General features: G+C 34.9%; 1 protein-coding gene across 2 annotated transcripts in view; it reads left to right on the forward strand.

Moving 5' to 3' along the window:
* The window catches only part of LOC143240301 (unconventional myosin-Ic-like), a 110,018-nt gene extending 93,267 nt beyond the window's left edge, over positions 1–16,751 (forward strand). For both annotated transcript variants that reach the window (XM_076482524.1, XM_076482523.1), the window contains exons 31-32: positions 921–1,020; positions 14,144–16,751. In XM_076482524.1, the coding sequence (XP_076338639.1) occupies positions 921–1,020; positions 14,144–14,161 (118 nt within the window). In that variant the 3' untranslated portion in view covers positions 14,162–16,751. The remainder of the gene's footprint in view (positions 1–920; positions 1,021–14,143) is intronic.
* The last annotated feature ends 1,519 nt before the right edge of the window (positions 16,752–18,270 follow it).

Raw genomic sequence — 18,270 nt, forward strand, 5'->3', positions numbered from 1 at the left:
AGTGAGGAATTGAATTTAGGCACCTGTGGATTAGATTCTACACAGTACTACCTGCAAAAGCAATAGTAACAAACACTATTAAGCCTCTCTACATACTGCTTAACTTGGCAGTTAAAATTTTATTAATCACCAGAGTCAATATCACGTATTCACAGTTATTGCCATAGTATTATGCATAAACCAGTAACTAATAAATACATACAACCAATATTGTGTTACATCATACACTGTTGTTCAAGCTTAACCAGGATGACTGTACAAAATACAAGAAATGAATATGAATTACTTTTTTAAAAAAAGGTGTACATAATGTTTTGTAATATATATTAGGTTGAGGAATAATTCGTGAGCGTTTTTAAATAATTTCATTCAAGCATTACATGCAAGACTATACAATACTTCAATGCATGAACACATTACAGCCAAAACATTTATTATGATACTTTATTTCATGTAATACCTAGGTATATAGTATGCATTGTTTTAAACGAAATTGCAAGAAATTAAATGCGAAAAGCAGATGGTGTCGGAAATGCTCGATTTTGTCCACTTGACATTCCATTTAATGAGCTGAAAATGAAAGCAAAAATTAAAGACATATGAAAATCAAACACACCATCTATTAGAGCAAAAAATTATCTACCAAATGACATGAAATATTTTGCGAAAGCATTTCATTTATGAATATATTTTGTTAACTTGAAAAAACGCTCACGAATTATTCCTCAACCCAATACTTAATAGTGTTTTAATATATAATTATTATGTGCCAATAGACACCTGCATGAGAAGAATGAAATAATGTTTGTTTATTACTTTCTTAATGTTTTGGTTTTGCTAATTAATCTGTACAAGTTATGATCTTGAAATTAGTTTATGTTGTAACGTTTGTTAAAGATTGCCTTTTGGGAATTTTGTAGCATACCTCACTACTTGATAAGTGGAAAACAAGGAATTATAAACTTCTCTACTGGAATGCAGCCTGCAATTTCTAAAGGAAAAGATGGAAATCTCACAGTGGTAAGTGTGTTAAGACACAAAAGCTGAAGTATAATTTGATTGTTTTTTTTTAATAGAATGAAAAATCATTTCATTTTTACCAATACTCTGAAGACATTTTTAGTTCCAATTTCAGATTTATTAATTCAATTTTTTTATTTTGACATTTTCTTTAGGAAAGGAAATCATTTTGTTTTTTGTTAGGAAAATCTTAAACAGTAAACTTGCTAATAAGATTCAATTTTAACACACTTTTTTTTCCCCTTAGGAACTTCTTGGGGGAAATAGTAATTAGCATATAACAGTCTTTAACCTTCCCATTCTGGGCATCCTTTTCCAGGCATGACACAAAGTATTAGTGATGTACATTTCAAAATGTTATTAAACTACTTTTTGTTTATTGTATACCAATTGGTATAGCATAAAATCTTAACTAATAATCCATATTTTAATAGTATATAAGTTTTAAGTTCTTAATTCTCTAAGGAAATATTTTTAAAAATCTTGAATTTCCCTTAGAATGACACACTGACATATTTTCTGTAGGCATCTTGTCTTCTTTATTTTATCCACCACCCCATGAAAAATTACAAAATTTAACATACATTAATCACTATAAAATACTCATTCACACCATAATTGTTAAAGCCTTCAATTCTGTTTGATTACAAAGTATTGAATAGAAAATTAGATCCTTCCTGCCACACCCATCACATCCTCTCTTTCAGGATTTGTTATTAGAACACAACATTATATAATATGAAATTTGATAGATGAAAACCTTGACTTTCTAATAGGTATAGGTTATATAAATTATTAAGATTAGATTAGGTAAAAATAAATAATATAATAAAAATATTTCACAAGGCATGCATGTGAGCAGCTTGTGGGTAATGTGATTTGATAGCATAATGTGAGTTGTATGTTCCCTGAATGATTCACGATTCATAATGGTATGGATAATAATTAGACTCAGTTTTAAGGGCAGTAAAATTTAGTTACATAGGTAGGTTAGTGAAAATAACAGTTAAAATATGTTTCACTCAAAAAACAAAGTTTGAAATGTATTTAGGAGGTCTTAGGAATTACATAAAAGAAATTTGAGATGAAGAAAAGTATTTTTAATCTTAACATGAAAATTACTTTGCACATGGATTATTCAAAACAAATAATATATTTATGGTCAAATCTTTATTATAGTTCATTGATAGTACTTCATCAAAAAATATGATATTTGTATGTGAAGTCTCGTAATATTAACTGAAAGACTGCTAAATTTTGTGAAAATATACACACCACATTGAGAGTTGAAAGCATTAAATCTATAAAGATGACATGAGTACAAAGAGGTTGCATGGTTGGTCAAAGCCCATGTTCAGAGATATAAAATATACCTTAGTTATCAGAACTAAAATACTGATGCAGTTAAAAGAAGTTTCCTTGAAATATCCAGTGTCTAATGGAAATGTTTGTGTGTGTAACTTGATTTCTTTTTTTTCTCTGTCATGACCCCTCAATGTGAATTCTTGTACATGATGAGGGGACCTCCCAGAGAAGGTTCTGTTCTTTCAGTTTACCACCTGAAATTGAAACATCCACCCATGTGTTTGCCATATGTGGTGATCTGTGAAAGGGAGGAGAGGATCCTGGTGGTTGAGGAATCCAACCCTAACACACCACTTTGGCCTTGAATTCTTGTAGACAGGGTAGCCTTGGGATTGCCCCTCAGGGTCAATCAGTTGGTTCACTTGGGCTAGGGTCAACCAAGTACCAGTGTTGGATGTTCTCAACAGGTGTTGTAGGTATTGTTTTTGATGCTGATGTTTGGGTGTAGTACTCACAAAACCCTGGAGTTGCTTCAGTCTTCTTGTTTGGCATTGAAGTGTGTCCCCTCATAGGGCTCCATGGTGTGTGGGGCCAGTGGGCACTGAAATATTCTTTATTTAATGTGGATCCCCCAAATAAAAATCAAAATAAAATGGTGAAAAACAGACCATAAGTAAACGACCACATCTTGAAGATTCTGAGCAGGAATCTTCAATCTCTTCAACACCTGTTCCTCATTTTATGATACTACATTCTCTTTCAGACAAATCTTTAGGGCAATATCTCCCATTTTTATTTAGAAGGGATAAGAGTGGCTTGCTGGCTCTCCTAAGTCAGTCAAAAAGCTTTATTCTGGTGACATATTGCTGGAAATGTCCACTTCTAAACACAGTGAAATCCTCTTTCATTCAAAGGCCATTGAGGTTACTCTTCATGCTACTTTGAATTTGTTACAAGGAATTATTGTTAACAAGGATTTGAAGAACATCCCCAAGTCACAGATCCTTGCTGGTTTCCCAACCCAAGGAGTTTCTGCAGTGAAGCATATCTCCTCTTGCAAAGATAGAATTATGATGCCAACCAATGTCCTAATATTGACGTTTACATCACCACATCCACCTGCCACCATCAAGGCAGGTTATCCAGATTTTCTGGGTATGGCCATATATTTCAAACCAACTCAGATGTATCCAATGTCAGCAGTTCAGTCACTCAAAGTCATCAGGTCATGGTTCCTTAATGTGTTCTTGTTGCTGTGGCAAGGACCACAGTGCCTATCAGTATGAAATAAACCCTCATTGTGTTAATTGTAGTGGCTCTCACCCATCTTACTTTTGTTCATGCCCTAGATGGGTGGAAGGGAAAAGAGCTGTAGCTTTTGAAAACTCAGTAGCCATCAGTGTTTCCTTGGGTCATACTCTCACTATTTGTTCTCTTGATGCTCTCATTGAACAATTGCCATCTCCTGGGGGACTTTAATGGACATAATCCTCTCTGGGAAGTGCTGAAATTGATTGTAGCAGTTGGTCCATAGAGTGTAAGCTCTCAGATTGTAACCTTTCTCTCTTCAGAATTGGTTCTTATACTTATTTTCCTGCACCTAGTAAGTCTTTTACTGCTGTTGATCTCTCAGTCTGCTGCCCTTCACTATTCTCCCACTTTTCATGGAGGGTTGACAGTAACTCATGGGACAGTAATAATTTTCCTGTCATTTTGGGAGAGACTGGCTGAGGTTGATACCACCTGACCTGCATACCCTGGTGGAAACTGCATCAAGCCAACTAGCCCTCTTTCACTGCTCTTGCAGTACTTGATCCTGCCATTGTTTGTAAGCCATCTATATATGACTGTGTGGCAGCAGTGGCTGACCGTGTTATCCAGGCAGCTGCTTAGTGTATACCTAAAACCTCACCACGTTTTCCACAATGTCCTCATCCATGGTGGAAACCTGCCTGCCACATGTCACGTAAGGCTCAAAAATGGTCTTGGGATACCTTTCATAGGTATACCACACTTTTGAACTGCATTGCTTTTAAGTGGGCCCATGTACATGCTTGGAAGGTAAGATGTCAAAGCCAGAAGGAATTTTGGACTAAATTCAAAACCAGCATCTCTTCTACCACCAGTTAGTTCCAAAGTCATATGGGACAAGATTCAGAAGGTCAGTGGGTGCAGTATATTCCCCCCCTTCCTTTTCGATCTTGCTCTCTGATTGCCAGGAAATTGATAATGCCCAGAGCATTGCAGATACTCTTGGCAAAGGCTTTGGCTGAATATCTGACACTTCTGCTTCATCCTCCACCTTCTCAGCCATCAAGACTCAGGCAGAGCTATCATTGTTTTCCTTCCGGGCTGATCATCTTTACGACTATAATGACTTCTTTACACTTGTGGAACTGAAGCTGGCTCTTCATTGGTCTGGCAGTACATGGTTGGACCTGATGATATACACTATAAGATGCTGTGCCATCTCTCTCTTGCTTCTCTTGCTATTCTTCTTGTTGTTTTTAACTGGAACTAGCAAGAGAATGTTTTTCCTGGTGCCTGATGCCAGGCTATTGTCTTACATTTCTCTAAGCCTGGGAAGGATCCTGAGATTCCTTCAAACTACTGTCCAGTTGGTTTGATGAGCTGTCTCTGTAAGATCTTAGAGAGAGGATGGTTAATGCTTATTTTGTTTGGTTCCACGAATCAGACAATCTCGTCTCGCCCACCCATTGTGGGTTCCAACTACAGCACCCCAACATGGACCACCAGAATCAACTTGAAATGTCAGTCAGAGAAGCCTTTCTCAAGAGATAACATCTTGTATCAGTATTATTTGACCTTGAGAAGGCTTATGATACTACGTGAAAGTATGGCATTTTGCAAGATCTCCACTTGTATAGGTTGGGTGTCCATTTGCTAATTGAGTCTGTGAATTCAAAAGAAATATGTTTTTGCAGGAAATCAACTTAATTGCATATCTTAAAGGGAGGCTATGCCATATGATTCATACTTTACTCAGATATAGCACCTGTTCATAGCTTACAAATGCTATAATATGAAGCACATCACTAATTTCATTTCAGAGGGTTGGCAAACTAAAGTCTCCAGACTTGGGCCTTTCTTGAATTAAACAATAGTAAAATCTGAAGAGAATGGACATACCACATATTTCTTATCTGAGGATATCTTTATTTCCTATTCTGTCATATTTTTAACATTTCTTAAGATCAGTTTATATCCAAACTATTGTTCTGATACATAACTGCCAGTAAAATGAGTTTTTCATTCTGAAAGGGGTCAGATTATCAATGAGGTACATCATTCTAACGGTATCTAATCTTCATAGTCAGACTCATCTTCACCCCTAGTATCACAAACTGTTAACTTATTGAGGAACTGCTGAGCCTCTGGTGAAAGATATTTAGCCAATTTTTGAACATCCTTTACTTTTGCTGCCTTTACACCAAGTTGCCCACTGTAGAGTGGCTCCTCTGGGTATGTAACAACCCTGACAGAGGGCTTTAGAAGGTGGAATCTGGTTGTGACCTGAGCAGACATATTTTCGGAAACCTCCATGTCATTTCTGAAATCTGCACTGAATCTGAACACCTTGTATTTACTATCTGTGTACTTCTCTCCATCCTTTCTGACTGACGTTTTATAAAACTGACCAAGGTGGGATTTGAAATCAAGTATATCATTCTTTGCCTTCGGCACGTAATTTTTTTTGTTTGTTTCTGGCCCATTCTTGTTCATTACGTTTTCTTTTTGGCCTAATCTCTTCATCACTTGAATCAAACTCATGCTGCATGGGTGCTGCCATCTTGGATGACTAGTGCTGCCACCTACAGCATTAAACTAAATCCATGCAAGAGAGGCCCAAGTCTTGGAGTTGGACCCCTCTTGCACTCAATGCATTTTAAATGCCGTGAGTAGTTAATACATTATTGTGAACTTGGGACCTTTATGCACACAATCAGATAGTTTGTCTCTTAAACATATAATATCTCAATTTTGAAAAATTGAATTCACCGATTCAATTTGTATTAAGCACTTCTTAATGGGCAGGTGTGATATCAAGTTTGTCTGGGTTTGACACTTTCCTATGGAGTCTCTTAGGGCTGTGTCTTGAGTATCACACTTTACAGTACAAAGATTAATGCCATCACTGGACAACTTCCTCTTACTGCAAATGGGCTCTATGTCGATGACTTCCACATCTCGTGTCAGTCAGCAAACATGAGGTTTATTTGGAGGTAGCTACAGACTGCATTCAATCATTTACTGAAGTGGACCACAGAAAACAGTTTTAATTATTCTCTCTCTAAAACCAGTTGCATGCACTTTTGCCACCAATCTGGTGATCACACCAATCCTGAACTCCGTGGTCCCTGAGGCAAAGTTCTTTGGGCTTATCTTTGACCATAAGCTGACCTTTATACCATACATCAAGCAGCTGCGAGTCAAGTGTTCAAGGGAACTGAAAATCCTCCGTGTCCTCTCTCCTACCTGTTGAGTAACAAATCAATGTTCTATGCTAAAGATATATCGTGCTCTCGTTTGATCGAAACTGAACTATGGGTCTCTGATCCATGGCTCTACCAGGACCTCAGCCTTGAAAATACTGGACTCCATTCATCATCAGGCTCTGCACAGGGACTTTCCACACTTACCCAGTCCAGAGTTTGTATACAGAGGCTCATGGACCTTCCATACACCTCTGCCATTTGCAACTGTCATTACTGTATGCTTCAAAACTTTGATCCTTACCACAGCATCCCACCTGGAGTTGTGTTTTTCAGAACAAACGATCTGTCATTGCTCCTTTTGCCCTTCAAATCTGGCACAGTTGGATGAATTGGGTCTGTCTTTGGATGTCTTTGCTGTATTCACTGATCAGCCCACCCCACCATGACTTATTACCATCCCCATCTGTGACCTTACTTTGAGTCATCTGAGAAAAGTTGATACTCCCGATTGGAAGTACTGTCTTTTTTGTTGTCGAATATCTTTTGAACCATCCTTCCATTCACACTTATATGGATGGTTCAAAATCAAATGACTCTGTGGGCTCTGGCCCTGGAATCACTTCACATTAGTTCTCACCCTGTTCTGATATTAAAAACTGACTGGCCCATTTCTCTTTAACATCTACTTGTATCCAGTTTTTCTGGACACCAGACTACATTGGTATTTGCAGAAATGAGCTTGCTGATACTGCAGCTAATTCTGTATGCTCTAACACTATCACTGCTGTGCCTGTTCCATACATGGACTGTGATCCTGTATTCAAGGCTCTGCTCTGCACCAACTGGCAGTCAACTTGGAGTAAGCAATGTGAAAACAAGCTTTTTTAAATAAAATCCTCTATTGGACTTTGGCCGTCTTGTTTTCGTAAGGAACAGAAAGAAGTTGACCTAACTAGACTACGCATTGGTCACAGATTTTAACTCATCGTTTTCTTTTATCTTGAACTGATGCACCAATGTGTGGTCTGTGCAATACTCAGGTCACAATGGTCCACATTTTACTGTCATGTTGTCGTTGAGAGTCGTAACATGTTTTGTCCAAGGGTTTACCCCTGATGCTGGACAGTGTCATTGGCGATGGTGACACTGTCCACCTTAATGCCATTTAAGTTCTTAATTTAAAAATTGGGCTTTGTTTTGTTTTAGCATGATTCCTTTTTACAAATTTTATTAATTTTACTTTACTTTTAATATTTTAGTGGTTGTTTGGCACAGATAGCCTAGTTTCTTTGCACCATAAAGGCCAAACAACCAACCAGTTTTTCATGAGCTCAACTCAAAAATACAAATATATAAAATCAGATTTTTAGCATTCAAGTAAGTTACTTACCTCATTCACAAAATCGGCTATTCTTGTTCAGTGCTGCCCTCTATATGTGAACGTTTTCTATACAAATGTCACAAGCCTTTTGCTCTTCCCCTATTGGAATTGAAAGATTCCAGTGTGTGTCTCATGTGACACATGCAACTTCCCCGATATTCTTTTGCAAACCATCACTTTTCATTTGACAGTGCTTGTATTCAGATATGATTTTTGTTTGTTTCACAATTCACATTTAACTTCAAAGTGGTTTCCATTACTTTACCTTGTTTTTGTTCAGACAGTTTCTTCACTTTAAAATTTATCTGTTGATTCAAGTCATGTTATTATTTTTCACACCATGAATATGGTGGGCTCTTCACTATTAATTCAGAATCTCATATTACCACTTTGGGGTCACACCAATGACTAGTGTTCTTTCTCAGGTCTTGAGTGCAGGTAAACTGATGATAGGTTTATCCGTGTTTATCCACCAGGAGGTTACATGGGCAAGCCTTTGTTCTCAAACATTCTGCCAGCTCCTCACAAACAGGCAGTCTGTTCAGACTGATGACAATTTTTGATCTATTTCCACATCCTAATTTTGCCCTGCCTTCCCATCCCCTACCTGAGAAATCAGTTAGATCTAACATGATCTGTTTGGATTTTGCTTCTCACTTATGTGACATTTTATTTCTTTTTCGTATTTCTAATGAGCTATGTCCTTCCTTACTTCATGGTCAATCTTCCCACCCCTTTTTTACTTTCCCTCCATCCCCTGATATTCGGGTTTATGCTCATCAGTTTACTTCACGATTAGATGATGGGATAAAAATTCCTTGCTCCCTTTTAGCTTGAAATGAGTTTAAACTTTCATATCATTGTGTTGAGTGTCCCTTTTGGGACTAACAATTGTTATGTCTGACCCATCTTACTCCAACAACTCTTTTTATGATATTCTTCTTCCATACACCTTGTCTTTGTCTCTCCACAGAAATTTTGCATTTTCTGGGGATTTTCTTGCCCTTTTTTCTTCTACACTAGCTTGCTTGTTATTTTTGGCTCTCATTTTGCACATGTGGCTTCTTTGTTGTTAGGACCTTCTAGGTTGTGTTGCAATTTTTGGCTTGTGTCCATTTACCATTGACTTATCTTTGGGATTTTACATATGGCCTCATTTCTGAGGTGATATGTTTTTAACATAATCACAGAAATGCAAGAGCTATGGGTGGCATCAGTCCAACAACAATCTACTCTTACTAGTATTCTTGTACATTTTTCTCACTCTGAGTTCCATATGTTTCCTATCGCTGTTTCCCATCCTTCCCCTTCCCAACCCTTACCTGTCCTTTCTTTTCAGGGTGCCGCTTCTCATTGTTTCTTTCAATAAAGTACCTCGTGACACCAATAGTATAAGTGATTACCTAGTGAGTTCTGATCCAGTGTGGAATTGACTTGCTGATTTTCTTAATCAGTGGTATTCCTTCATTGAGGATTAATTGGTTCTGTAGGTTTTATCAGAAGGATTTGTGATCCCCTTTCTTTTCCTATTTCCCATAACTCCTATCCCCATTTGCTTTCCTCCTCCTTGGGAGTCCATGACCAATCTGCAGCTGTTAAAGTGGTTTGAGAATTGCTATCTCAGAAATTCCATCTTTCAACATGTTTTTACTCTTGACTGTTTGTTGTTCCCAGGCAAATCATAGATTTTTTTTTCTTATTTCAACTTTTTTGTTTACCTGTCCTGGCTAACCATGGAGTTTTTTCTCATTCTGAAATAAGCATTTTCTCTGGGCTTATGGATGACCAAAACTGATGTTACCAGCACTTATCTCCATATGCCTATATCAACTCAGTCTCATCCTTATTTTTGGTTTGTTCATTTCAAAGTGATTTATCAATTTCAAGTCCTGTCATTCATGCTTCTTTAGCTACTTATGTTTTCTGTCAGTTTTGACTGGGCATTTGCTCAACACCTTTATGTTCTGGGTTTCAGTTTTAATGTATTGCATCAATAAATGGTTGTTTTATAGCTCATTCCAAACCAGAATTGGTCAGCCATACTCAGTAGTTCCTTTCAGTTTTTTGCTCAAGTAGGCTGGTTAATCAAATTGGAGAAGTCTTTCGTCATATCTACTCAATATTTTGTCCATTTGGGGGTCCTTTCAAGACTCATATCAGTTAGGCCCAGCCATCTTTAAGATTTCTTCTCCAAAATTGTTGGTTCTCCACTCCCTCTCTGCCCCATTACTTACTGCTTGTGAGATAATATTGCTTTTTGTTGGGGATGTGATTTTCAATGACATCACTAGTCCCTCTCAGTCATGCCCATATGAGATTCCTTCAGTGGGCTGTTCATGATCTCCCATTGATCCTTTGTGAGGGATTCTCTTTATACTCCCATTACCCTTCTTTTTACCCTACAAGACAATCTGCTTTGGTAGTTGGACAAGGCACATATATCAGAGAGCTTGGTCCTACCTCTCTGCATCTAGCTCTATATCTTTTTACAGGAGTACCATTGCAAGGCTGGAGTGCACGGGTCATCCAACAAGAAGTTTTGGGCCTTTGGTCTGTCGATGAAAGGACTTTGAAAATCAACATTCTTAAACTTCTAGCTGTATGACAGGAGTTGCATCTCTTTCTTCTTCTCACTCAAACATTATTTAGTGATGATTCATTCCAACAATCCTTTAATAGTGGCACATCAATCATCAAGGGGCCACTTAGTCGAGAAATCTGTGTTTTCAGATACTGGATCTGTAATATTGGGTCCACACATAACACAAACATCTTATTACATGTCATATACCTGGTGCTTTCAGTCTTGTTGCAAATCATCGTTTTTTGATCTGCCCATGTGGTTCACTCCATGTGGATGCATTTGCTACAAGCCTCAGTCACAAGTTATCTCTCTTCTGGTCACCAGTCCTTCATCCTCTAACTCTGTAAGCCATTGTCTGAGGCCAAGATTGGTCCTGCAAATATCTTTATGCTTATCCTCCTATCTGACTACTTCATTGAGGTATCTCTTTCATCTATACCACTCCTTGTTTTGTTCTCCTGATCTCTCTTGATTAGCCAGCTCAGACCTGCTACTCTCCCCTCCTATACCCCTTCTTTATCAACCTCAGTTGCCATTCCTATGCCCAACATTTTGTTTCTGCATCTTCATATTTGGCTTTTATTCAGTCCTTGGTGAGGAGATCTAGTTTTTATACCTTTTGAGTTTCTTTCCTTTTTGCTGGTTCCATATGTCTGTATTCCATGGAGGTGTATTAGCCCCAATGAAAGATGTTCTACAGTTGGCTTGCAACTCAAGGACTTCCTGCTCACCAGCCTACTTTGGCTCAGGTGGCAAAATTTCTCATTTGGCCCTTTGACTGGAGATCCTCAGTCTAGTTGATCATAGTTTGTCATATCATAAAGTTTTTACTCAACTTGTCCTTACCATGCTCATGCATTCCTTCTGGGTGCATCACTCTTTGAGGCAACCTATCCTTTAGAATTAGGATGTTATTGTGGTACTTTGCCTTTGCTTGAACTACTTTCCTCATGATCAATGTTTCACCTTTTCCATAAAACATATTTCATCTTCTCTAACCTGGTGAATGTTGATGGTCAATTAGTTTGCTGTTAATGTTTAACATACATTTTATCACTCTACCTCCTTTATCCAGATTGTTCCTTCCTCTCAAAGACCTTGGTAGCTTAGAAGGGTAGCTCCTTCTCTTTGCCTGTTTCTCTTCCAGATAGGCTTATTTGTCCAATTAGTGCTCTTTGTTATTGTGTGGCTTTCTTCAGTGGTACCCATTCCTGATTCTTTATCCCCTGGCAGTATTCTTCCATTTGTAATCTTTGATTCTTATTTATTGGGTTAGACTTTTTGTCTGATTTTCTTATTCCTCCTGGAATTTGTTCTGGGTATCTTCTCATCAGAACAGACACTTCACCTTTTCTCTCATCTTCATTGTCCACTGGAGAAAATTCTACAATCACACATATGGACCACACTCAATACATTCCTTTCTCATTATTTAAATTATACTGCTGTTTCTTCTTTGTCTGATTTTCGTCTTCCACTTGTGGCCATTTTTTAGACTTCAGTGCGACTCCGAATAATATGTTTATATTCATACTTTCTATTCTTTTCTGGGACTTTCTATTCATTCATCATTATATGGATCCTGATCTGTGATGAGTGGTGCCAATCCAGGCATTCTTTAATTTGAAACCTTCATTGTACAGCCAATTGAATTGTTCTCTGTATTCCATGGCTTCACAATGCTCACCATTGAGATGGGGTGCTCACAGAATCACTTGCACATGTATACTTTTGTGATAGTTTGCTTCATAAATATGCATATTCCAGACTGCACCACCCATGAACTGCAAGGATAAAGTAGAAGTGATACAACAAAATATGCAGTTTACCCCTTCATCCTACCCTCATGCAAATGTTTGTACCCCAGCACAGGGTTTTGGACTTAAGAGTAGAACCAATAAACATCATTCCTCATGCATGTTTCTGGTTGTGTATCTTCCTTCATCTGTGCTGTGGGTCACAGAAGTAGAATTGTTATGGTCTGCCTTTTTGGCTTCCTCCTTCTGTCTTACTATGATGGATGTTATTGCCTTTTGGATTTTTCAGGTTAGATCCCATTTGAGGGAGTTTATTGCATGTGATACATTCTTATGATACTGGATGTTGTGTCCCAGGATCAATAGCTCAGTACTAATACTTGTAACATACCTTAGGGACAGAGTGATTCTCAATCCCCCAGTCTCTTGGGTTTGAAGTGAAGACAGCATGATCCTATTCCCTTGTAGATGTCAGTTGCCAGTGACATGGATTTTAGATGTAGTTGATTTACCAAGTATGGTCCATCACTCTACACGAGGGTATGTCAGTTGTTTTACCCACTTTCTTTTCAGGGTATTGAGTTGTATCAATTTTATTTGGTTTGGAACATGATTCTGACACTGTTTTCTCACTCTTAGATGTGCTTCTCTCCTTTACCACCCTTATTTTCTTCATTTTTCATAGTAGGGCAATGAGTATATCTGGTTCAGAAGTAGTGCAGTCCCTCTCATCTGATCTTCAGTTCTAACTCATTGCCAGGGGTATCCTTTGGACACTTTTGGCAGGTACTTCTTTCATTCCATTGCATTGGTCCTTTCTGTTATTCACTGTGGAGGTAAGTACTGTATTGAAAGTTATAATTTTCCTATATTGAAAATGTATTTCCAATAGGTATTTATCTCTACTCACACTTCCCATCCTTTCTCCCCACTTTAATCCAGTGCTTGTGTCTTCTGACAAACTTCAAAGTGATGGTTTGGTAGAAGAGCACAGAAGAAATCACATGCATTATGTGAGCGTATCATACTCCCATTAATGGAAAAGTGACATGATGACTTTCACGAGAGAAGCATTGGAATCTTTAAATTCCAGTAGGGGGGAACATAAGGCCTTTGGCATGCATATAGAGGGCACCACTGAATGAGAATAGCTAATTTTTGTGTGAGGAGGTAAGTACCTATCGGAAGTACAATTCTGGCATAGGAAAATTTGTAACTTCTAACTTTTGAGTGAAACTGAAAATCACAAAGCTATAGCTGAAATGTTATAGCTCAAATAAATTGCATTTTATATAAAAATGCATGGACGTTCGTTTATCATTAGAAAATAGCATTGTTAGTGTCTGTAATTTAGATAATCATTATTTGTTAGGAAAAATGGTTTGAATATGATTGCTATAAAATTAACTACTGCAACTTGGAACTTTGTTTTACATTGGGGATTTTCTGTATTTTTTAGTTTGAAGTTAAGATGAAACATCTGAGTTAATGCTGATAAAATTGGTTAATTTAAACTATAATGAAGAAAGAAAAGTTTTACTTGTTAGAAATATATAAATATATCTATTTCAAAAGAAGATTTGCATTAGGAGTTCTGTACTACAGCAAATGCATTTTTTTCTTCCTTTTTCTTTTATAGGTTGCTGTGTCTCCATAAATTCATTGCAAGCTCATTAACACTGAAAGAAATAAGCTTTTTGTGCAATTCTAGAAGAGTAGCTAAGAGAAACTTAGAGAACTCTAAACTTTAGCAAGGATTTTGTATATTTTTATACTAATAAAATAAATACACTTGTTGCTTTTGGCCCATCATGCCTTATATATGTTATCATGTAATTAGTGATCATTGAGAATGTAACTCACAATATGGTGCTACTGTTCAGTATTTGTTATTTAACTGTATTTTTAATAAACTGTTTTGAAGTTAAAACTAAAGTTTAAGCACTTGTAATAGTTTTAATTAATATTCTTTAGTTTACAATTTTATAATACAGTGAAGTACTGTATGAATAATTTGGGCCATCATAGAATTTTACTCTTCAAAAAACAGTGCATTTATTGTCACTATATGTATAATTGTGTAAGTAGAGAAGCATCAATAATTAATACAAGAAAAATGATTTTCATTGTTTTAAGAAGAGCATCATGTCCAAAACAATTACTAACATGCACCAAAACTTGAAAGTGCTAATTTGAATGCTGCCATATATGTTGGATTTTTTAAATAGTTTATTTTGATCAATCTCAGAAATTAAAAAGTAGCTTGTTTATATTTTCTACTTAAAATTTTCTTTAAACATTACCTTATATTTCTTCTCTATACCTTAAAAAAATGTTATGGTTTTTCTTGTATTAAAAGTATATATGTATTTAATTATGATGAATGTATATACTTAGTTTTATTGTAACAAAATTATGTGAAGAAATTCATATTTCTTATTAAAATATTCAGACTTTAGTAAGTGTGGCTTTATTAACAAGCTTGTTGTTGAGTTGATTGGCTTACCAGATTTTGACAAGTTTTTTTATCAATTTACAGCATTATTAATGTGACTTAACAAACTGTAGCATTATTGGTGTATTCTACTAGCTAAAGCACTATTGTTCTTGTCTATCAAATTATAGTGTTGATGATCAGAACTACCATACTTTGGTATATGTGTTCTGATCAGTTATACTTTTATAGACTTGGTCTGATTTACCAGGTCTTGACAGAAAAAATTGAACTTACCAGAACTTGAATGTTTTAATTAATAGTATGCCATACTTTTGTGATATGTATTTAACTTAAGTATTTATCTATCTTGCCAAAATCTGGAAGAATTTGTTATTATTCACCATTAATGCAAAGAATCGTTAAAACCACTTTTTCTTTTTTTCCATTTACAACAACATATTTGATATCAACATGAAACCTAAAGAAAAATATCATCAAATATTGTTTGTTTTTCAAGCAGGTAATTGTTAATTCAAGTGTTAAGTTTGAAAAAAAAAATTTTCTAAGGTTTAAATTTTATTCTCAAAAATTTCAATTTTTGTTTATGTTACTGTTAATTTAATGTGTAATGTATTTGTTTTCTTGTAATACTCTAAATAATAGTAATTTGTACTTTTTTTATGACTAACCACAATTTATAATTTGAGAAACCTGTTTATTTTGTTCATTCATTTTCTTTATAACTTTAATATTTTCCCTGCACATTACTGTTGCAACAGATTCATTTTTACAGGATTAGAAATATCCTTAAAGGTTGATGAAAAGTGGGTATAAACATATACATTTAAAAGAAACTTTTTATTTTAAGCACATATGTATAAAATATTTTTGAAAATATAGAATCTTTAATTTAGTACTGATGAACTATTATATTTTTTGTATTGACATAAAATGCATTATGATAATTATACATCAGAAGCCCCTGGTAATTCAGCAGAAAGCCTGAAGGCTTATAACACTGATAATTAGTTTACAGAACTTGTTGTTGGCAGAGAACAGATAGTCTATTGAGTAACTTTATGCTTAATAGCAAATGAATAATACATTGAAAGGCTATTCAGCAAATATTTTTTTACAATTTTTTTTAGATATTCATTGTACTTAAAGATCTATTTTAATTTAGGGGTTTAAACCTACTAAATATAGAAAAGAAATTTGGAGAGAGAGAGAGAGAAACATTATTATTATCATTTTTGTTAATTAGAAAGCAATTATTGTTAGGTTTTACTTAATTAAGGTTGTTTTTTATTGAAAATATATAATTTTGTATTGATGTGTAAGTTAAGTGAGTTAAATTCAACCTTCATTTAGAACAACTAATTTAAAATTCATTCAAAGCATCTTAGTTTTGTGAAAAAAAGTTTTACCCACAGTATACTTTCATTTGTTGTATTTAAAAAAATAATGTTTAATTGAAATCAAAAGATTTTGGAACTAAGTAAAGTAATCAATAGACATGTGCCAAAAATAAGTTACATCCATAAAATCATAGTACAGGAAAATTGAGGTGTTGATTTTATTCTGGTATTAATGTACTTGATTCCTTTTAATAGTTTTCTTTTTTTAAAGTCAAGGTCACATTTATGATTTTTATACTTTTTATAATGTTTTATTATAAGATATTTTATAAGTGTTTCCATAAAATATTTGTGCTTTTTGAAAGATGTTGGAATGATGTTACATAATTTTGCATATTTTGTAAACCTGTATAGGTTGTTACTGCAAAATAAAATTACTTTTCACTTATAAAGCCCAATATTTTTTGTAATATTGAAATACCTAATATCAAAAACAGAATAAAATTCATTTTTTTTTCCAAGATTTGTTATAAACTGGAGTTTCTTGGCAATCATACAACCTATAATTATATATATATAATTATATTTATACAATAACTGATACAAATTAACCAACACCTCTCTTAGTATTTTTACCTTTTTTTCAGGATGGGAATAATCTATTTTAATCTGGAACCAAGGGCCCATGGTTTGCAAGCTATTTCTGGGGGGGAAAAAAAAAAAGCTTCAAACTTTGGACTTGTGAGTGTATCATAAGATTGGTAATTGAATCACAAATAAAGTAACCCAAGAATTTATAGCGGGCTTTCTTGAGTAACTACCTTCTTTCTAGTCTTATAAATTAAAAATAGGGAAGACTGTTACAGATAATTTTGAGAATCTTTACCTGTATATCCAAAACAAACCAAATACCACTTTTTTTATTTCAAATACTAACATAATTACTGTGTATACATATTCAATGATAATTGTGTGTGTGTGTGTGTGGTGGGTTTTCTTATTAGCAAAGCCACATCGAGCTATCTGCTGTATTTACCGAGGGGAAAGAAATCCCTGATTTTAGTGTTGTAATTGCGAAGACTTACTGCTGTCCCAGCAGGGAACAGTTCAATGATAATACTTCACCTGATCAATATTCAAAAGAATTCATTTTTAGAAGACTTTTATCAGACATGAAAAGACATGTTAATTTCTTTAAATAATTTCACTGTTGATAGAATGAGCTAATATGTGTAATCAGAAACAGAACCAAAGTTCTTAATGGTGATGTGATTTTTAGTTGTTTCATTAAAAAAGTAACGTTAAATGTTAAAAACTGATTAATACCAATTATGGATATTACATATTATAATTTCTCACGGACGAGTGTCTGATTATGTTATGTTATGTACACTAGGTATTAAGTTTTTAAATAGCTGGAAATTTTAATTTAGAATTTAATGTTGATATGTATTAAATTTATGATTTCTGGCAAGAAGACTGATACAATTTTATTTCTTAATAAAAATATATTTTAATATATATAAACAATACAATTTTTAATAATGGTTATTACAAATAATTATTTATGTACAAAACTTTTAGAAACCTGCAGACAACATTCAGTTTTCTATCTGGTCTGGAACTGAATATTTTATCGATGGTCCAGGTCCAAAACGAGTGATCACAGATACACTTCATTTGATGGGAATGCTAGCTGAATATTTATTTTAAATTATGAAACAGTAGAGAACAGATACTTGTGGTGTATAAAATATCCAGATTAATTACAATATATTTACATGCCCCCTTTTTTTTTATTTGGTTTCTATTTTTCTGTGATTGTAATAAGATGTAAAATCCTTGCCCAAAATATTTGCAGAAGATAATTTGAAATACAGCAATGTTGTGAACATATATATTTATTAAAATTTAATTATAATTTTTATGATTGACCATGTCAACACCACTTGTTCAGTGCATTTTTCAGTA

This window comes from Tachypleus tridentatus, chromosome 13 (assembly GCF_004210375.1).
Source record: "Tachypleus tridentatus isolate NWPU-2018 chromosome 13, ASM421037v1, whole genome shotgun sequence".
NCBI lineage: Eukaryota > Metazoa > Arthropoda > Merostomata > Xiphosura > Limulidae > Tachypleus > Tachypleus tridentatus.